The sequence below is a fragment of the Plectrocnemia conspersa genome, unplaced genomic scaffold, assembly GCF_051122295.1.
Source record: "Plectrocnemia conspersa isolate PC_06_02 unplaced genomic scaffold, ASM5112229v1 ptg000010l, whole genome shotgun sequence".
Lineage (NCBI taxonomy): Eukaryota > Metazoa > Arthropoda > Insecta > Trichoptera > Polycentropodidae > Plectrocnemia > Plectrocnemia conspersa.
The window spans coordinates 27391465-27410766 of NW_028277174.1; the positions used below are offsets into that span (position 1 = coordinate 27391465).

Consider the following 19302-nt stretch of genomic DNA (forward strand, 5'->3'; position numbering starts at 1 on the left):
TAATTGGTATTAGCAATTATTTCAATTTATCTTGGAAAGTCGGCTGCCCTTAAATATATATACAAAGCATAATAATATAATAACACACCAATCAATCTAACAGCATTAAACAGCCACTGTTAAATACACATACACATACACACGAGAGTAAATTGTTGATTTATAATAATATTAATAACAGTGTTCGTATGTTAGGAAAATAATAATCGACGTCGGTACTTCGTGATGAAGCGTAGGAGTCGTTCACCATATGTAAGATACACCGATAAACATACCTACCTACGAGAGATGTATAACTAGGTGAATATAGTTAATTTCCAGTCGGGTTAAATCGAAGCCATTACCCAAAATTATAAATCATTCGACGGCCGCGTAATAAAACTTTCCACATGTTGAACGTAAATTATCGACGATTAACGGAATAAAAAAGAGCGAGGCAATTTAGAAAATTAGTGCGGCGCTTCTCAAACTGCGCTGGGCAGTTTTAGGCTTAGTGATGCGATAAAATCGGGTCATGAAATTTATTTTATAAATGTCCTAAGGTCCAATATGGGGTGGAAAATCCGAAAATCGGCCATAAATAAGCAACGATCTCGTTATTATCTTTAGATATATTGCAATAAATTCATATAGAAGAAATGTGCTGCGCTATTTTCTTATCTAAAATAATTAATATTTTTTTATTTAGTAAATACTCTTGAATTGTATTTTTTAAAATATGATCCCCAATACCAATAAATATTAGTGCGAAATATACCACATTTTTTTACAAAATTACATCAGGTCGAGACTATTAAAATAATAATATTATGCCTGCACTGCACTCTCTGGAAGTTGTTCGAATCGAAGCTACAACTGAAGGAGACCTACGACTTCGAGTAAGCGACCACACTGTCGCGAATTTCATATGCCGTCCGGACGGCGGCCGTGAAAGACGTATGGACGGCATATTTGCGCGCGATCAAAAAATGTGCCAAATAATCGCAATTTTTAAATTGTCATATTATTAAAATTACGCTACTGATAATTACAAAAGTTTGTGTAGGCACTTACCAATACAATATCAGTGAAAACTTTTCGGTCGTAAATATTCAATTTACGCAAAACCTTTGTCGGCTTTTGCAAAATGCCATATGGCATAAAAATGATACTTCAGAATACAAACACCACATTATTATCCTAAAATTTGTCGCCATCGATTCTAAATAAGAATTCGTTATTGTGTGACATTTATATAAACCGATTTAGGAAAATACATTAGGATATTGGAAACGATTTTTTTTAACAAAATCAAGTACCACTAATTATTTTTTAATTATTAAATTGTATATGAAAAAAAAATATATTAACGATATCTGTTAAAAGAATATACTATCAAAAATATAATTAATCTCTTTTAGTGCCCTAAAATATTCAAAGATGTCAGTAAGAGTCTGTTGAAGTCCCCGATAAGCATGTGGTATTATAAATTGACCACGTGACCACGATGCAGCGCTCGACATGCGTGTTGACCATAGGACGCCTACGCGCATACTGAAATTGAACCGAGTTACTCGTTCTATCTCAGTTTGCGAAGCCCCATATCATTATCTCTCTCACTCTCGTCACTTAACACGCGAGAGAGCGAAAGGAGAAGTATCTCACCGCTCGCTCTCAAAAGGGCAGTTCCGACTTTGGTCCCTTTGACTTCGGTGCTTTTGCCGACAATGTTCGGAAGCGCTCGAAGCTGGCCAAGTCGACTGAATTATTTAAATGTATTTAAAACTTGGAATTTGGTTTATTTTTAAATTAAATGTTTCACAAATCTATGTATAATCACTTTAAGCTAAAGCAAATGCCCTTATAAATAGTATTAGCTGAATATGATTAATTCAAAATTTTCGTTATAATTAATATTTACAAAGAAATACCATAGAAAAATAAATAAATATTTATAAATAGACCTAAGGCAATAATAGGGTTTATTTAAATATCTCAATTTACACAAAAGTTGTATATTATATATATTATATTAATATAAATATTTACAAAAAAAATATACTGGCAAACTTTTTATGGTTATTATAGTTATTCATGTACTACTTTTTTCTTTATTTTTTATTTATAAGCTAAGCACACACGTACAGATTTGCCCGTCGGACATCTGACGGATTTGTCCGGGCTTGGACACAAGCTGGCCACACACGGGCGGATCTGCCCGTCGGATTTGATGAAATGGATGTCCGACGGACAAATCCGCCAGTGTGTGGGGTTAAAACTGTCGGACAGATCCGTCTGTTGTCTGTCCGTTGTCCGTGCTCAAAAAGCTAAGCACACACGCACGGATTTGCCCGTCGGACATCTGACGGATTTGTCCGGGCTATACCATAAATGTAAAGGTACAGATGTTTGTAGTTGTATGTAAGATGAAGGATATAAAGAGGTATGAAAATTGAAATAATAAAACGGGCAATTAGATCCACATTCGGGATTGAAATGTATCATTTAAACCACCATTATGATACACTTAAAAATTTTAGTCAATAAAAATAAGTTTTTGTGTAATTAAAAATAAAGCGTACTTAGATGAATTAATTATGTTTTTAGAAAAAAGAAAACTAAGTAAAGTCACAGATTTGTTTTACTTCATTTCAAACGGGCGCGTACGATCAGATACGTTCCCTTTCGCTCGCTCGCGTGTTAAGTGACGAGAGTGAGTGAGAGATAAGGGCGTGCAAAACGCATGTAACGCACGCACGGATTCCAAATAATTATAATAAATACTAAACATGTTTATTAAGCAGTAGTTATCTTTGGTATGTAAAAGCTTTAACAACTTTAGTTAAAGCTTTTAATAAAACTTTTACTACCATTTGAAATAATATTTGTACATTTTTTAAATAGCTACGTTTCAATTCAAATATATCACTGACCTTTCCACAATTTATATATTCGACTGCAGCTTCCCTGAAGACGAAATATACAAATTTATCATCCTCGAAAGACGAAACGAACTGAGGCTCATTCAGCCATATGGAATCGTACTGCTTCGTCCTCAGCGTCGAATCTCCGTCATCCTCGCTTCCAAGCGCCCTGAAATATATATTTTTAATATGGACACATTCACCGCAAGAACTAATATCACCAATCAAACCCACAAACCTGTAGATAGTGGCTATGGAGCCTGCGAAATCGGTCTGAGTGCCCACGTAGTACTGGCCGGTCGTCATGGTCATCAGGGCTGCGATATTCGCATTGGGACTGTAGGGACACTTGGCCTCTCCGTTGACCCATTCGACCACAGAGTTGATGCTTTCCAGCTGAAACGAGATAATAAAATTTCAAATTAGACGAATAAAGAGACAAGTTTGAGAGTTAACCCCCACGCAACGGGAGGACGAGACCTTATCTAGCCACAAACGTATTTTACTTATACATACAAAGGTAGGTCGACTTGGCTTGAATTTGCTCAGATAATAAAATTCTATACATATAGTAGAGTAAATATATCATTTTTAGAGGAATTTAAAATAGTCTGAATTGAGACAGAGAGATAAGATATATACATACATAAAAAGCAAGCGGACTAAAGTTTCGTTTGCAATTGCATAGCTATTCTGGCTTTATAAAATAAAACCATTTATATTATATGGTAATGTATAATTTACAAAGACGTCAACGGAGAGTTTAAAATATAATATAATAAACATAAAGCTTTTAAAAACAATGTTATGAAAGTAAACATATTATAATATATACGTCTAGAATAACAGACGCATACTTTTTTTAATGATATAACAATGTTTTAAACATCCACATATGATGTGTATCTATATATGTAACGTTTAAAATCAATATCAGATATCTTCGCTGTTTATTTTAATATTTTTATTAATATTTCATCAAAATATAGTGAATTAATAAATCGGGACGAAGAGCTTTTTGGGAAGGGAAGAGAGGACAAATTCCTCTCCCAGATCTCCCTGAAGGGCCCGACTCTGTAAAAAACCATAACAAGAATATATTAATAAAAAAAAAGTAAAAATTGACCTTAAATAATGAATCTGAACTAAGCTACAGTTGTTTGAGATGTATGTACTGATGTATTTCAGGTACAATATTCAAGTTCCTTCAACCCTTTTTATACATATAAAGGAGCGGAACATTGCCTTCAAAAGCACCCACTTTCTATGTACTACTTTCACAAAAAACATTATGATTCAAATGTACAGTTTTTTGACGCGGCTCTGTTATCTAAAAATTTGTTTGCAAATTATTGTTATCGTTATTACTTTTTGAACTTTAAAAAAATATTAGACATGAGAGGAAATATTCAAGGAATGTAAATTTAGGTATTCGATCTGAATTTTCAGATCGTATTCTTAATGAAGAAACAAAGAAATAAAGAAAAATCAACAACAGCACCAGCTGAAATATAAAAATTTAATGTTTTATAGATTGTTTTATCGGTAATTTGACAACTGGATTTAATGCAGCAAAATAAATAAATAATAAATTCATGTTTCATGCGGTTATTCTTAAAATAAAATCTAGAAAAAACCTTCCCGAATTTATCCCATAAAATATTTTTTAAATATATCATTTCAGTAAAATCATATCGGAATACGTTTTCACTAGTAGATCTATATTTTTACCAGTGAAAATATTAATTATCTGGCAGTTGCTTGTAAAATTATATGATTTCAACTTTTCTATATGTATATTGCACAAACTTTATCATTTATTTACATCCGATATATAAATTTTACAGTGAATGTGTATTTTTTGGTAAAATTATGTTTTCACTAGTAAAGTTCAAATACATTTTCACCAGTAAATACATATTTCTACTAGCGAAAATATAATTGAACTGATAATATGCGTTACCATGCTGCTCTAAAATGTCTACGAAACTCAATTTGACAGTTGCGAAACGTTCATTTGATGTTCAAACCCAAATCTAACCGAATGAAATATTTCAACTTTTATATATGTACATTTACATAATTATCATTAATTATTTACATCCGATATATTAATGTTACAGTCAATGTCCATTTTTTGGTAAAGTAAAATTTTCAATAGTAAAGTCCAAATACATTTTCACCAGTAGATTTATATTTCTACTAGCGAAAATATAATTTAGCTGATAGGCGTTAATGTGCTGCTCTAAAATGTCTATGAAACTCAATTGACAGTTGCGATACGTCCATTTGCTGTTCAAACCCAAACCTAACATAATGAAAGTTCTAAGACAAACCATAATTTTAGAACTTTTATTAGGTCAAGTATAAAATACAAACTAAGCCATTTCATCTCTTAGGGGAAAATAAACAGAAGAATAAGTACAGATAGACATCGCATCTTACATATTGCTTCATAGTGTGTCTGCATTTCGTTATTATACTATGTTTTAAAAATATTATAGCTATCTTTACCGATATTACTATGGATGTCAAATATAAAAGGACTGATCAAAGTATTTTCAAACCGAATTTTGGTCAATAGGAGAGCGCAAAAACAATTATCACTTCTCAGAAGGCAAAAATTCACGTCAAAAGCAATAAAATCGTGTCGGCGCCGTCGCAGTGGGAACGCTCGGCAACGAGCGTTCTCACTGCGATGGCGACGGCACGATTTTATTGCTTTTGACGTGAATTTTTGCCTTCTGAGAAGAGATAATTGTTTTTTGCGCTCTTCTATTGGTCAAAATTCGGTTTATATGTGCTTTATTATTCGGTCTATATGTGCACGATTTTATTGCTTTCAAAATTCGGTTTATATGTGCACGATTTTATTGCTTTTGACTTTGACTAGAAGTTCACTATATGGCAACACTGAGCAGCAAAAAAACACGACTAATTACTAAGTAAATATTATGAGTAGATATTTTTAATAATTTTTAATGCTTATATTTCACATAAAATATTATTTCAGAAAATATGTCGCAACGGTGGCTTATTTTTATATGTATTTGTAGCATAGAAAGGGTTAACTCGTACCTATTATTATTTATTCAATTGTTAAAAAATATATAAAGTGTCATTTTTGTCATGAGGCCCGGAATCATTGTTTTTCCAGGGTCCCGATTCGCTCTCGGCAGTCCTGATTATATTGAATGCACATTATGTATGATTAAGTTAGTAACATGCTTTTTTTTTAATTAATAACTTTTATATTATATAGATATATATTTAATTAACAAGTAGATCATGCTTTTGAAATACCTTGAAGAAAATCACTTATGTGTTAATATTCCGTATCGATCCCTAGCTATTTAATAAATACGAAGCAAACCGACCGTTAAATAAGAAATTGAAGAAGAATAGACTACAAAGCATTGTTACTTTACACCTATCGTTGTTTCACTGTCGAGCTTTCCTCGCCGAAGCTTTCCAACAATTTACCCGCATGTTGTCCCACACAAAAGGGCAATCTCGTCGAACAATCGCGGTATCAGCTTTCAGAGTATCAAAAGATCGCCTCAATCGTCATTATCATTATTCGGAACGCATTCGAGGCACAATGGAACGAAAAATGCGTGAATACACGAAACGCATGTATCATTAATGGCCGTGTATTGTACAGCCGTGACAACTCGATGTATTCTTCGGCAGAGGACTCGCAACTTTGGAGGTCTTCACAGTCCCTTAAGGGCCCTCGGGTGTACATAACAAATTAACCTGGCTCGAAACCAGTTTGCGATAATTTTGCGGAATGAAGATAATCGTATAAATATCTTCATTCGCGTTCTAATTCATTTGTGAATTATATAAATGTATTTGATGTGTGCGAAAGACATGCAATAAATAAACGCCTGATTGGATATCTTTTGTGATAATAAATAAATGGATATTAGGCAGGAATTATATGTATATATAAGTCGTACTGAAACATCAGACACAATTTGTAATTTGATATTTTCTAAAGCAGTGATAGCATTAATTTTGATATCAAAAACATTGCCTTAAATATTTTTAATTTTAAATAAATTTGTGCTTTAATCACTTTTTTATTCACTGATTATAAAAATGTATAAAAACAATCAACAATAAAGAGTGCGGCAGATAAATTTGTCACTATAGTAGCCATCTAGGGTCAGCTTAAAACGTAATTATTTAGAGCAGCATCTCAATAATTCGTGATTTTTAAGTATTCGAATATTAAATAAAATATGGATAAAGTATTCGAATATTCAGATATATTTGTAATTTTTTTCTTGGTTTTTATTTTATTAAAATTATACTTTTTATTTCTTGAGAGATAAACCAGAATGCGTAGCTGCAATTAAATCAACTAAATTCAGAAATAGATCGCTACGCCAGACATCAAAACTTAACTTATATCGATAGAACTTAAAATTAAAGGACCCAAAAATATATGCCAATAAAAAGGTTTTAAAAATATATATTTTGGTTAATTTATTTTACTATTTTTGAAATTGGTTTTAAAAGCTCACAAAAAACTCAAAGCCCTGATTTAATCATCCATTATATTTATAATTTATATTAACCTATCCTACCTAATAAGTAAAGTTTTAAAAATTCACAAATTTTCTTTAAAAGTTTGTGTTTCATTATTAAAAAAATTTAAGAAATCCTAATTTAGCGAATGTAAAAAACGTCACTATGAGTGTTTGTCATTCAATACTATACTTAAATAAACTATAAAGAATTTTGTTCTACAAAATAAATATATTGAGTAACTTATATTTACGATATTTTATACATAAAATTTTCATAAAAAATAATATTTTGATATTTTACTTACATTGTCAATTTAATTGTAATATTATTATTCTGAAAATATGTAAATATAGTAAGCTCAAATCAATTGAAACAACCAGAAAACTTTAGTCACGTGATTAAACAATACGTCTGATCAGTTTCATTCGCATATCAAGTGATCCGTTTTATTGATACCACTGGTTGTTATCATGATTATTATAATTTTAGTGAGTCACATATTATTTTTTTGAGTGATATTTTTTTAACTAAATACTTTTTTCTGTAGTAAAAATATATAGTTCAAAAGATTGTTTTAGTCTAACATTTTCGTGCTAATTTTTCTGTAATGATTTGAGAATCATAAAAATATTATTCTTCTGTATCGTAAAAATTAATCCCGCTCCTTTACACCTACTTTAATAATCAACAGATAGTACAAAAAATACTTTAAATTAAATAGAAGTTACTCAAATATTTTAATTATAAACAGCTGTTATATATTAATATTTTATAAAAACAGACCTGTTCAATCGATTATGACGCGCATATTTTTTTAATCCGACAATAAAATACTTGAAACTACTATTATCGAATTATCAATCCGTAATACGTAGGGCATTCGAACCGGGTAAAACCGGAACCGAGTACCCGGGTACCAGCCATGTTTTTCATGGAACCGAAAACCGGGTAATTTTAGATGGGTATCCGGTTAATTTCATTTGAGTAATTTTTTCCATTATTTCAAATTAAATGGAAGAGCCGAATCGGCGTTCTTAAACGACTAACGTCAAGATTTCAAGATAAGCGAATGCATAGATAAGGATTATTTTGAAAGGATGCAGTTGTAAATAAAAATAAATTTTAATGCGTTGTAGTGTGAAAATATAACACATTAGATTCGTTAGTGTTTTTAAAATATAACTTTTTACAAAAAGAACATCACTAAAACTTTGTTTCTCTACCTACATATAATACATATAATATATACAATCATCTAATTTCATTTATAATTGTAATAAAATGTATTACCTCTGTATTTTTCATGTGCAATTTGTATTATATTATTATTGCCAAATATGTGTTAAAATGAATATTTTGGTTTTGTACTGTTACACATGTATGTAGTGGGGACCCGACAAAGCCGCGCCGACTAAGCCGCCTCGACATAGCCGCGCAAGACAATCCCGCGCAATACAACCCCGACATTGCCGCGACGATAAAGCCGCGCCGACATTGCCGCGCAAATCAAAATTATAAAATTGAATAAAATGAAAGAAAATGTTTTTTTTTAATTTTAATTATTTTGTTTTGTGGACAGCTCTATCACTAGTGATTCGCTTTTTGAACAGTTAGTCATAGATTGGATGATGCTGGACAGTTACAAAATATACCGAAATGAAAATAAATTCAATATCATTAAAAAAAGGTTAGGTTGTTTGGTTCTACAGTGAAAGTCGGCGCGAGCGGTAGCGAGACGCCTCTCCTTTCCTATATATATTTGTAATTATTAATAAATAAAAACCATGTTATAAAATCAATTTTGTTTTGACTTTGCGCGGCTATGTCGGCGCGGCTATGACGGCGCGGCATAGTCGGTGCGGGATTGTCCTGCGCGGCTTTGTCGGGGTGCCGTATGTAGTATATGTATATATGTACCTACCTATGGAATGTAAAAATATTTCGATTGAGTCAAGTATTAATCATTACATAATATATTGATTTTATTTCAATACCTTATTTTTTTTAAAATGATATTTATTATTAAAGTAAAATTAAATATATCATATTTAATCAAAGATTTAAATTTAATAAAAATTAGACTCTTAACGGCTTACAAAAATTACCCGGAACCGAACCGGGTACCCGCTTCTTTTCCGGAAAATACCCGTTTGACCGGGTAATTAATTAGCCCGGGTATTTGAATGCCCTAGTAATACGGTTAAACATTTAATAATAATTAAAATATCTGAGTTTTATTAATTAAATTGTTGATGAAATTTTGATCTTTATATGTGATTAAATTTTGACTTATTGATTGATTTTTGACTTATTTTACTCATGTGAACATCTATTAATATACAATCAATAATCAAATATAAATTATTTTAACTGCATACGTTATTTACGGATCCGCGTGTTTGAATCTAATTATAATACTATTGTAAAAAGTCAATAAAACAATAAATCAGTCATTTTTAGGGCTGTATTTATGGTAAAAAATCCTAACGCATAACTATAAAAATGTCGCACAAAATTAAATATACTAACTTATGTTAATTAAATTGACCTACTTTGTAAATTGAAGATTTATGGGGAAATGTGTATATATCTTTGAAATAAATTACAATTAAATTTCATTATAAATTTTTTGTGCAGTACTATAGATTTATCAATAAATAAAATTTATATTAACAAAAAAATATACTATCTACAAAGCAGCGCATAATTTAATTTAATTACATATAAATCAGACTTATGATTTTTTTTATGGGATTGAAATATAATCAATTATAATTCCAACTAAATAATGCATAAATAACGTTTATCCGTAGCCATAAAAATAATATAAAAATACATGTTAGCAAGCAAATACATAAAAAAAAAACTTTACGCATCAATAAAATTGCAGTAGTTTTTAAACAGAAAAGTTTACTTTTTATAAATAAAATCCATATTTATTGAACATTCTGAAGCTTTAAATAATTAATTTCATATAAAAAAAATTTAATTGCATAATTTACGAAATAAATTTAATGCTATAATATTCCAGCTTTAAACAAACCTGTTGCTTGTTTTAATAGAATAAATCTATTTAAACTACAAAAGAAAATTTTTATTTTACAGTAAAGTAATACTAATATCACAATTTAAATCAATCTGATTATGCACTTACATCGATTGCAATTTGTAGTATAGTTTGATTGAAAATTTCGTTTCAAATAACAGTAGAATAATTGAATATAGTTCTAAGCATTCCATAAACCACTAAATCAATCACATTTCCTCATATTACGACACCTGTATTGTTTAAATAGGATATGTAATTTAATTTAATTAATTTAAATTTAATTACGAACATTGCCAACACATGTATAATATTATGTTGTAGTCCACATTTTAATCGACAACTAGCATAACTGTGACTTATGGCCATATCAAACGATCCTCTTTGTATGCGGACATACATATGTATGAAGATATTCGAAAATCGGTCCACGATGGGATGCTTCGGTTGCCATACCGTGACACGAACGTGACTCGGCGACAGAACAACAATGAAGCACGTGTTGCTTACCTCTATGTGACCCACTGGTGATCTTTAGACACAACGGGATACTGTGACTTAAACGCGATTCAAACAGCTGACTCTCAACTTACTCTAATGCTATTAGGATAAAAAGTTTCCGAAGAAAAGCTCACCTCTCTCCAAGAGCACTTGGGCGAAAAAGCGTTCGTACCGCAAGCGAACAGCTTACTTCCGTCGGTCAACAAAACTTTTATGTAGTTGTGGCAGTTGTCCTCCGACTGTCCTTTTGCTATACAAGAGTTCTCGTCTTTGCTGGAAGCCGTCCAGGGTGCCTTTTCAAGGATCCTTAAACCCCTCGTGGAGATGCGGTATATATTGTCCCTGTGAAAGAATAAATAAAGATAAGTATATATAAACATTATAATATATTATATTTACTACAGTAGATTTATACAATGTAATTCAAATATTCCAATTGTACATAGATGTGTTCTCTCATTTTTATCTTATTCTTGATTGTAATATAATAATATGTCTAAAATTTAACCCATATCATGTATTTTTATCTAGCGAATCCTAAATTAGAACTAGCAAAGGTTAATGGAATTAGTTTATTTTTGTAAAAATCTATCTAAAAATACATAAATATATGAGAGTATTGATCAAAGTGTATTCAAACCGAATTTTGGTCAATAGGAGGGCGCAAAAATAATTATCACTTCTCAGAAGTCAAAAATTCACGTCAAAAGCAATAAAATCGTGTCGGTGCCGTCGCAGTGGGAACGCTCGGCAACGAGCGTTCTCACTGCGACGGTGACGGCACGATTTTATTGCTTTTGACGTGGATTTTTGACTTCTGAGAAGGGATAATTGTTTTTTGCGTTCTTCTATTGGTCAAAATTTGGTTTAGATGTTCTTCATTTGATTCTTACTCACTTAAAAACGTGTATTAATGTAGCTTCTTATCTTTCTATATTTTTTATCCATACTTAACAAAGATATTTTCATATTTTCTATTACTATTTTGGTCATTTTTTTAGTGAGACCGGTGATTGAGAAGTAACCGAAATTTTCTTTTATTTTTAAACTTTTACCCTTAAAATAATGACGTAATATTTACGTAAAAATAAAGAAATGAAATGGTACGCAGATTGTTATTGTTTTTTAAACATTAAAAATACTGTAAAAAATGTGCCGGAACGCTGTTCCACCGCGTTACATGACAAAAAAGCCCTGAGAAAAACTAATGATATCTTATATTTGTGACAAAAATTTTATCTTGAGCTTCGTATTTATTAATAATTTTAAGCAAATTTATTATATATAAATTCATGACTCAATTAAAAAATTTAGTCATATTAAGTGTTATGGGAACACTCAACAAAAGCGTATTTTAATCTAATCAACTCAACAAAGTTGTGTAAGTGTTTTAGAATATAAGAGTCTAATTAAATATTCACGATATGTCAAATTCATAATATAATTTATTATTTTTTAAGCTTGTAAATATATTCGAGGTTTGAGGAAAATTATTATGAAACAATAAAAAAATGGTTTTTGAGAAGTATCGCCGTACATGTACGGCGATCAACTTTTTACTGTTTTGATTTACCCCAGATAGATAACTGACAAAAATAATATTAATCTGAAATATTTTTTTAAATGGTAATTTTATACAAAATAAATAATATATAATATCACATTAGCTGGTAGTCTACTCCTAGCCTACGATTGTATTAGTGTAGTGTGCGTGTTTTTGGATAAAAAGTGGAAGCTGTGACGTACGCTGTCCTAGAGCTTAAATCACGACAGTGCTCGAGAACGCTTCTTTAATACGAGATTGTTAAACACAAGAATTTTCAATAAAGCTTTTATGAGCTGGAAAAATGCTGGAATGGTGCACATTTATTTTAGATTTGCGCCACTGCGATTATTTTTAAATATTATAAGCAATTCTAAATATATTTTTAATATATTCACGCTAAAGTTATATTAATCTATATATTCAACGATTTCCAATTTCAATCGTGCTTATTTATATTGCATCAAGTGTGACTTTCGGCGTCTTGTGCGACGATAAAAATTTGCACCGATGCACCTACACTTTGTTGATTTATTACTTCGGCGGCCGGCGTCTCGCTCGCGACAAGAATGCGAACTGCATGGGCGTTTGATTTAAATTTCAACTTGTTAAGACGCGTACATAAAGTGCTGGCAAAGTGCATATTACGTGGTCGAGAAACGGGGGCCCCAGGAACCTGTCCGCTGCGTCGGCCCCCGGGGCCCCAAGAGGAGGACGCCTCCTCCTCCTCATCTCGTTCCGCTCATTTCGCAATTAACGACAACCCTAACGTCTTGCCTGGTCTTCTTCCCTTGGTATGGTAGTACAATTTGTACAAGATTGGCTGGATTTTGGATGTGTGGGAGAGCAAGTTCTTAACTTTGAAGTCAATGTTTTACACGTACTTCTTAAAGTGTTTGCCACCACACATTTGCAAGCCCTTTACTTTAGTATATTTTCTTCCTGATTTTAATGTTGAAAATGTACATCAAAAAATGTGATTATATGACGTATTTTTTAAAAAAGAATTTAGATCATATAGAATGATAAAAATGGGTCTTTAACATAACAAGGTAAAAAAATATTACATTGTAGATAAATAAAATAAAAAATCTGTATTTATCGGTTTTCATAACTAGCACAGATGCTTGTTTAACGGTCCATGTCCATTTTAACTACTTTTAATTAATGCTAATTGGTTCTTGTTTGTGTTTATGAGTTTAAGTGCATTTGCTTACGAATTTCTTAATTAATTCAATAACAAAAATAAAAAAATATGTATATTATCACATTTTATAAATGGCTAATTGTTGCTTCATCTACAGGTGATATGATAAGCAAGTCCTGTTATGTACAACGTATCGCAGTCGACTGTTACTTACTGTTTAACAATTAGCCGAAACTGGTCAGAGCATTAATAATGAAATCATGCAAATCGAAGACTAATGTTTGCTTTATAATGAATTATGTACGGGAGCGTGAAAATTATGGGCGAAGTGGTGTAACGATATACCGTTTTATGTATACTGCACTTTCCATCTGTGCGATTAGAAGCAATTTATATTGTGATAGTCACTAATGGAGATTTTTGTAACTGTCACTCTCTGAAGTCAATAGTTTTAATACAAATTCACTTGACAATGAATATAACTGGATAGTTTGGAAAGTGCTTATTTCTTCCACTCAAATCGATGTAGATTTAGCATATGAACATTTTTTGTAGGATTTTATCCCACGAAGTTATGCTACTTTTGAGGACTTGACACAATTACCACTTCGCTTCCGGCTTGCATTCGCATCTAGCGGAGCTACGCCGAGAATCGACCGAGGTAGCGGCCGCTTTCCACTTCGATCTTTCGATCCTGTTACCTGAATCTCAATATTTAATCCGATTTCCTAAGAGACTGCGTGACGCATTACTATGGCGATAACAAATACGTATACATATATATTCATTATTGCACAAATTGTATGATCAATTAAAAACACTGTTATTTTTACGCAAGATAAAGAACAATATAGTCCATAACTTACACGGAATCTAGAGAGGTTAAAACGAGGTACAGATAATAATAATTATTATTCAATATTTAATTTTATAATTCAGAGAGCTGGATAGTGAAGGCTTAAAATACTGTTTAAAAGGTACTATTGCCTTTTTATAACGCTACATAAATAAAATCTGGTTCATTCCTAATATGCATACTTTTTGAAAGGTTTTATTAGAGGTCTGGGAATGGCAAAAAAAATTGTTTACAATTTTTTAACTTCATTTTTGCTTAATCAATAAAAAAGACACTCAGATAAGAAACCTTTCCGAAGGTGTTCGTGCCAGATGTTTGAAAATATGCATACTTTCTTGGAAGATCGATAGTATTTGAATGACCAACATTTTTTTGCGATTTTCTATTATTCTAACCGGCCGCGAATTCCCAAAACACACGTGTTAGAGCGCCAGAGCGACGTCACGATGACGTTTCACGCCGGCGCCGAAATCAGTTCCACAAATACTCACAGGCGTCGCTTCATACGCCGATCGATCGCGGGATTGGATCAATACAATATCATTAAAAAAAGGTTAGGTTGTTTGGTTCTACAGTAAAAGTCGGGGCGAGCGGCAGCGAGGCGCCTCCATGACGACGCTAGAAAGAGACGAGTGAATGCTAGAAAGAGACGCGAGATGTGACATCTCTAATGCATGCTTTATGGGAATGCGCTAACCGGCCGGCGACTTTATTTTTGCTTTGGTGATCTAAGAACCCGCTCTGATAAGAAGAAATTACACATGGAAATCGGCAGAATGCAACACAATTTATGGTTATTTTTATATTTCGATAATCCAAAAAGGTTTTTTTATTGTTTTTTTTTTAAGTAACAAAAACTGTTATTGACAATTGTCAGCCAAAGGGGCCTTAAAATGTCGTTAAAACAATTGGAATATAGCAATTCTGAGCTAAGCTCGAAATTTCAACGGGCAATTAAAGAGAAATTATATTATCAGATATGGATGTTATTAATCAAATATTTCCAAAATCTAGAATCTTTCACCGGTCAAAAAAAGAACGACTTCTTCAGCTATTCTTCAAAAGCAGAAATATGTAAAAGGAGGAAAGAAATTATTCACAGATTATTTAATGGCTCGACGAATTCTAAGGACCATCGCGAATACATTCAATCATTAAAATTCATTGAAGAAATTGAAAATTTATCATTGGCGTAACAATTAGAGAAAGAAATTTCTTTCAGCCTACAGAGAGTAGTGTAATAAAACCAGCATCTTACGGATTAATGGAGAAAGAATTTAAAATATTTCAAGTGACGGGTGCCTATTTAAAGCCTTATTGTCCATTAAACCAAGATCAACATAAAACGTGAGAAACTTTTTCACAGCTGAAATTTTTTCAACAAAAAAAAGAAGGAGGATGTTTATTTTGTATTTTAGATGGGATGTGTTTCATTGAAAGGTTATTTGAAGAATAATATATAATAATTTATCTGCAATACTTTATTGTAGTACATATATTTTTTTATTCATCAAAATCTCTCGTGAATTCTCGAGAAATTTTAGAAAAGAAGTTGAGAATTTTCATTTCTCGATAAATAAAAATCATTAAAAAATCAGAATGCCTAGTGTACGTATTTTTTGAAAAGAAAAGAGTTAAATTAAGTATAAGAGTTGGGCATCTTATAACAACTGTCAATATATATGCAATACAATACAAGAAGAAGTGAAAGATCTCGTCTAATTTATACAGTCAAAGAAGTGTCAACAGATTATTCAATGGGTCACGATTAGGGATTCTGTGTCGAGACAACCCGGGAATTTATTCCCGAGAATTCAAAGATTTTTTGCTGTCTCGAGTCCCGGAAATTTAAAAATTAATAACCCGGGACTCGAGACTTTCCGAAGTGCAATTTTACAAAAATATGTAAAGAGCGAATTTGATGTCGAGCTTAATTTATGTCTCGATATGAAGACAAGGTGGAATTCCTTATTACCCATGATCTCGAGATTTTGAAAGTTACGAAATTGCATTAGAAAATCATTAATTGATCTTGGCATCGGCCAAATTTGGAATGAATCGAACATTCACGTATTGGAAAATATTTGTGTAGTACTCACTCCTATAAAACTGGCAGTTGAAGCTCTAAGTCGTCGAGATGCCACTTTATTAACTTCCGAAATTATTATTAATTTCATTTTAAAAAAAATATTTGAAATCAACACAACTCTGTCGCACGAACCACCAAAATATTTCAACGACTAGAAATAAAAAATTCAACTTTAAACAGGAATTTCAGATATTAGATTCAACTATCAAGCGAACTCCGAATCTAGAGCTTTTATTCAAATCATTGCTTACAATTAAGCCAACATCTACAGAAAGCGAGATAGTTTTTTCTACATCTGGAATATTTGCCACAAAAACCAGGAACAGGCTATGTGATTAATCATTAAACGCCTTGGTGTTTTTAAAAACATATTTTTCCTTACAAAAGTAAAGGTTTTAACTTAATATTGATATAAATATTTCGATTAAAAAAATTGTAATAAATTAAATTTAAATAAATATCGAATAAAGTGTTTTTAAATTGTTTCAATAAATTTTCACCTATCGTACCTATAACACAAATAATATAAGTTAATAATAATAAATTAATTAAAGTTAATAATAATAAGTTAATTAAAGTTAATAATAATAAGTTCATTTTTTAACATAATTTTTTTCATGATTATACGAAAAATAATCAAAGTCTCGAGTCCAGGGAATCGAAAAAACCCGAGACTTCAGAATCCCTTAGTCACGATCCTCATGAATAGTGAGCAACTGTAATTTATTACCTAATTTACTCTTTTTGTGTACTTGTATTGGCAATAAAAACGCGATCTGAAGATGATATCCGATACGTATACTTTCGAGTCTATAATTAGTTATAATTCTGAAATTATTCAAGCGCAGAGTATAGAATATCGCGAAAGTGAAGGTCTTCGGATGTGAGTCGTTTCGATTAATTGAAATTTTAGAACGAAGCCGTTTCTGCCAAGGGGTTTCAAGGAAGGGGATCTTACAGTCAAGGGTCATCTTCGGTTTGTGTTTAACACCCGTTAATTGGTCACGTGTCCAGCGAATGCGAATCTGCAGATTCGCCATCATCGGGTGGGTGTCTAGCCTTCCACCCACTTAGTGCTTATATCACCGTTGGTCACTGGAAGCACGCTGGCGCCGTACCGTGAGATCTCAGCCGTTGATCCAGAAGAATATAGGCAGTGGTTTGGCATAATTGGCGCGAGAGCCGGCCCGCGAATAGATAAAGCGTTATTGGACTATAAATTATGGACGATGACACGCCGATGACTGGCGGAAACGGTTTGGATGGTGTTGGAGAGGTGTCTGCTTAATCACGGACAACAAGAACAGATAAGTGTAAGAACGAATAATAAATGGGCAGTACTAGGAGTCAATCTATAGATGCGATTTTAGATAGCCGCCTTCAAGTTTGCCATGCTCATAATAAAGCATTTTAATAAAGAAATCTGATGAAGATACTTGTCACAATACCTCCCACGTACATATTGTATTCAAATTAGATGATTTAGATCTAACTGTAATTTTTAAATAATAAATTATTAGCTGTAATGATATATATTTAAGAGTGTAAGTAATATAGATATATTTTTTTTATTTTAGTATGGCAAGTTTAAAATGTTGCTTATTTATTATAATAATAACAACATCTTAAATATGATTGAAATCATAAAAATCAAGGCTTATAAATATAAGATGAGCTTAAATTGCTGTATGTTATGAATATAATTTTAATTGTATCTGTCCATAAATGAAATACTCTTTTATTTTTAAAATGTTGTCAATCTCTTTTTACAAGTCAAACGACCGTGAACTTAACTGTAACGACATGCGAATATATCACGGTTTAATTAACTTAATCCGCGTACTTTATAAATAAAAGTGAGCACGAGATAAAATTTTACGACATCGTCGATAAACAGTATCGAGCTCATTAATCTGTGACAAAAAAAAAGGTTTGCCGTCGCTGAAAACATACGATAATCGCAATAGTTTTATATAGCGATAGACGCGATATCAAATCAAAAGTATAAAATATTTTATATTGATAAATTTATTAATAGCATACAATTTGTCGAAGGTTGTAACAATTTATGCTTCTACTTAAGTGGATGCATAAAGTAGAAAAGAAATAAACGTGATCCATTTTTTTTTTAATAATTCAAGGCAAATGGCAAGAACGGGTTGTTTGAGAAGCTTAATGCTATTAAAAGGAAATTTATTAAGTGCACTTTTATGCAAACGATCCTGATATCTCACGGTAAAATATGAACGGAGATGTAATCTTTTAAGAAAAAAATCATAGCGAAAGTCATGAGGTTGCATGTTTATAATATTTATACATATGTATGTGTATATATAACGCATATATGATGCATTCCTTCTTGTCATGCCAGACAATTTACAACTCATAACATATAATTTATTGTTAAAACAAATCGTCGAGCCCACATAGTGCAATTGTACCATACAAAATTGATGTTAATTAATTTATGCAACCGTAATACTCATTCGAACGTTGATTAATCGATGTTTGAAAACTGTGCCACGATTCGACACGTTATGCGCATTATCAAAAGTAATCGTATTTTATCATTTAAATTAAAATAGACCATCGATAATGATACACCATATTGGCTTAATTAAAAATAATAATTAATGATTCAAACGCGCCAGAATATGAGTCGCGGTTAATTTAAC

General features: G+C 31.6%; 1 protein-coding gene across 1 annotated transcript in view; it reads right to left on the reverse strand.

Annotated features, from left to right (window-relative positions):
• Positions 1-19302, reverse strand: part of LOC148231225 (semaphorin 5c-like) — a 170882-nt gene that overhangs the window by 11362 nt on the left and 140218 nt on the right. The window contains exons 5-7 of the mRNA XM_088194985.1: positions 11127-11334; positions 3142-3299; positions 2913-3072 (exon numbers count right to left, since the gene is read on the reverse strand). Of these exons, the coding sequence (XP_088051111.1) occupies positions 2913-3072; positions 3142-3299; positions 11127-11334 (526 nt within the window). The remainder of the gene's footprint in view (positions 1-2912; positions 3073-3141; positions 3300-11126; positions 11335-19302) is intronic.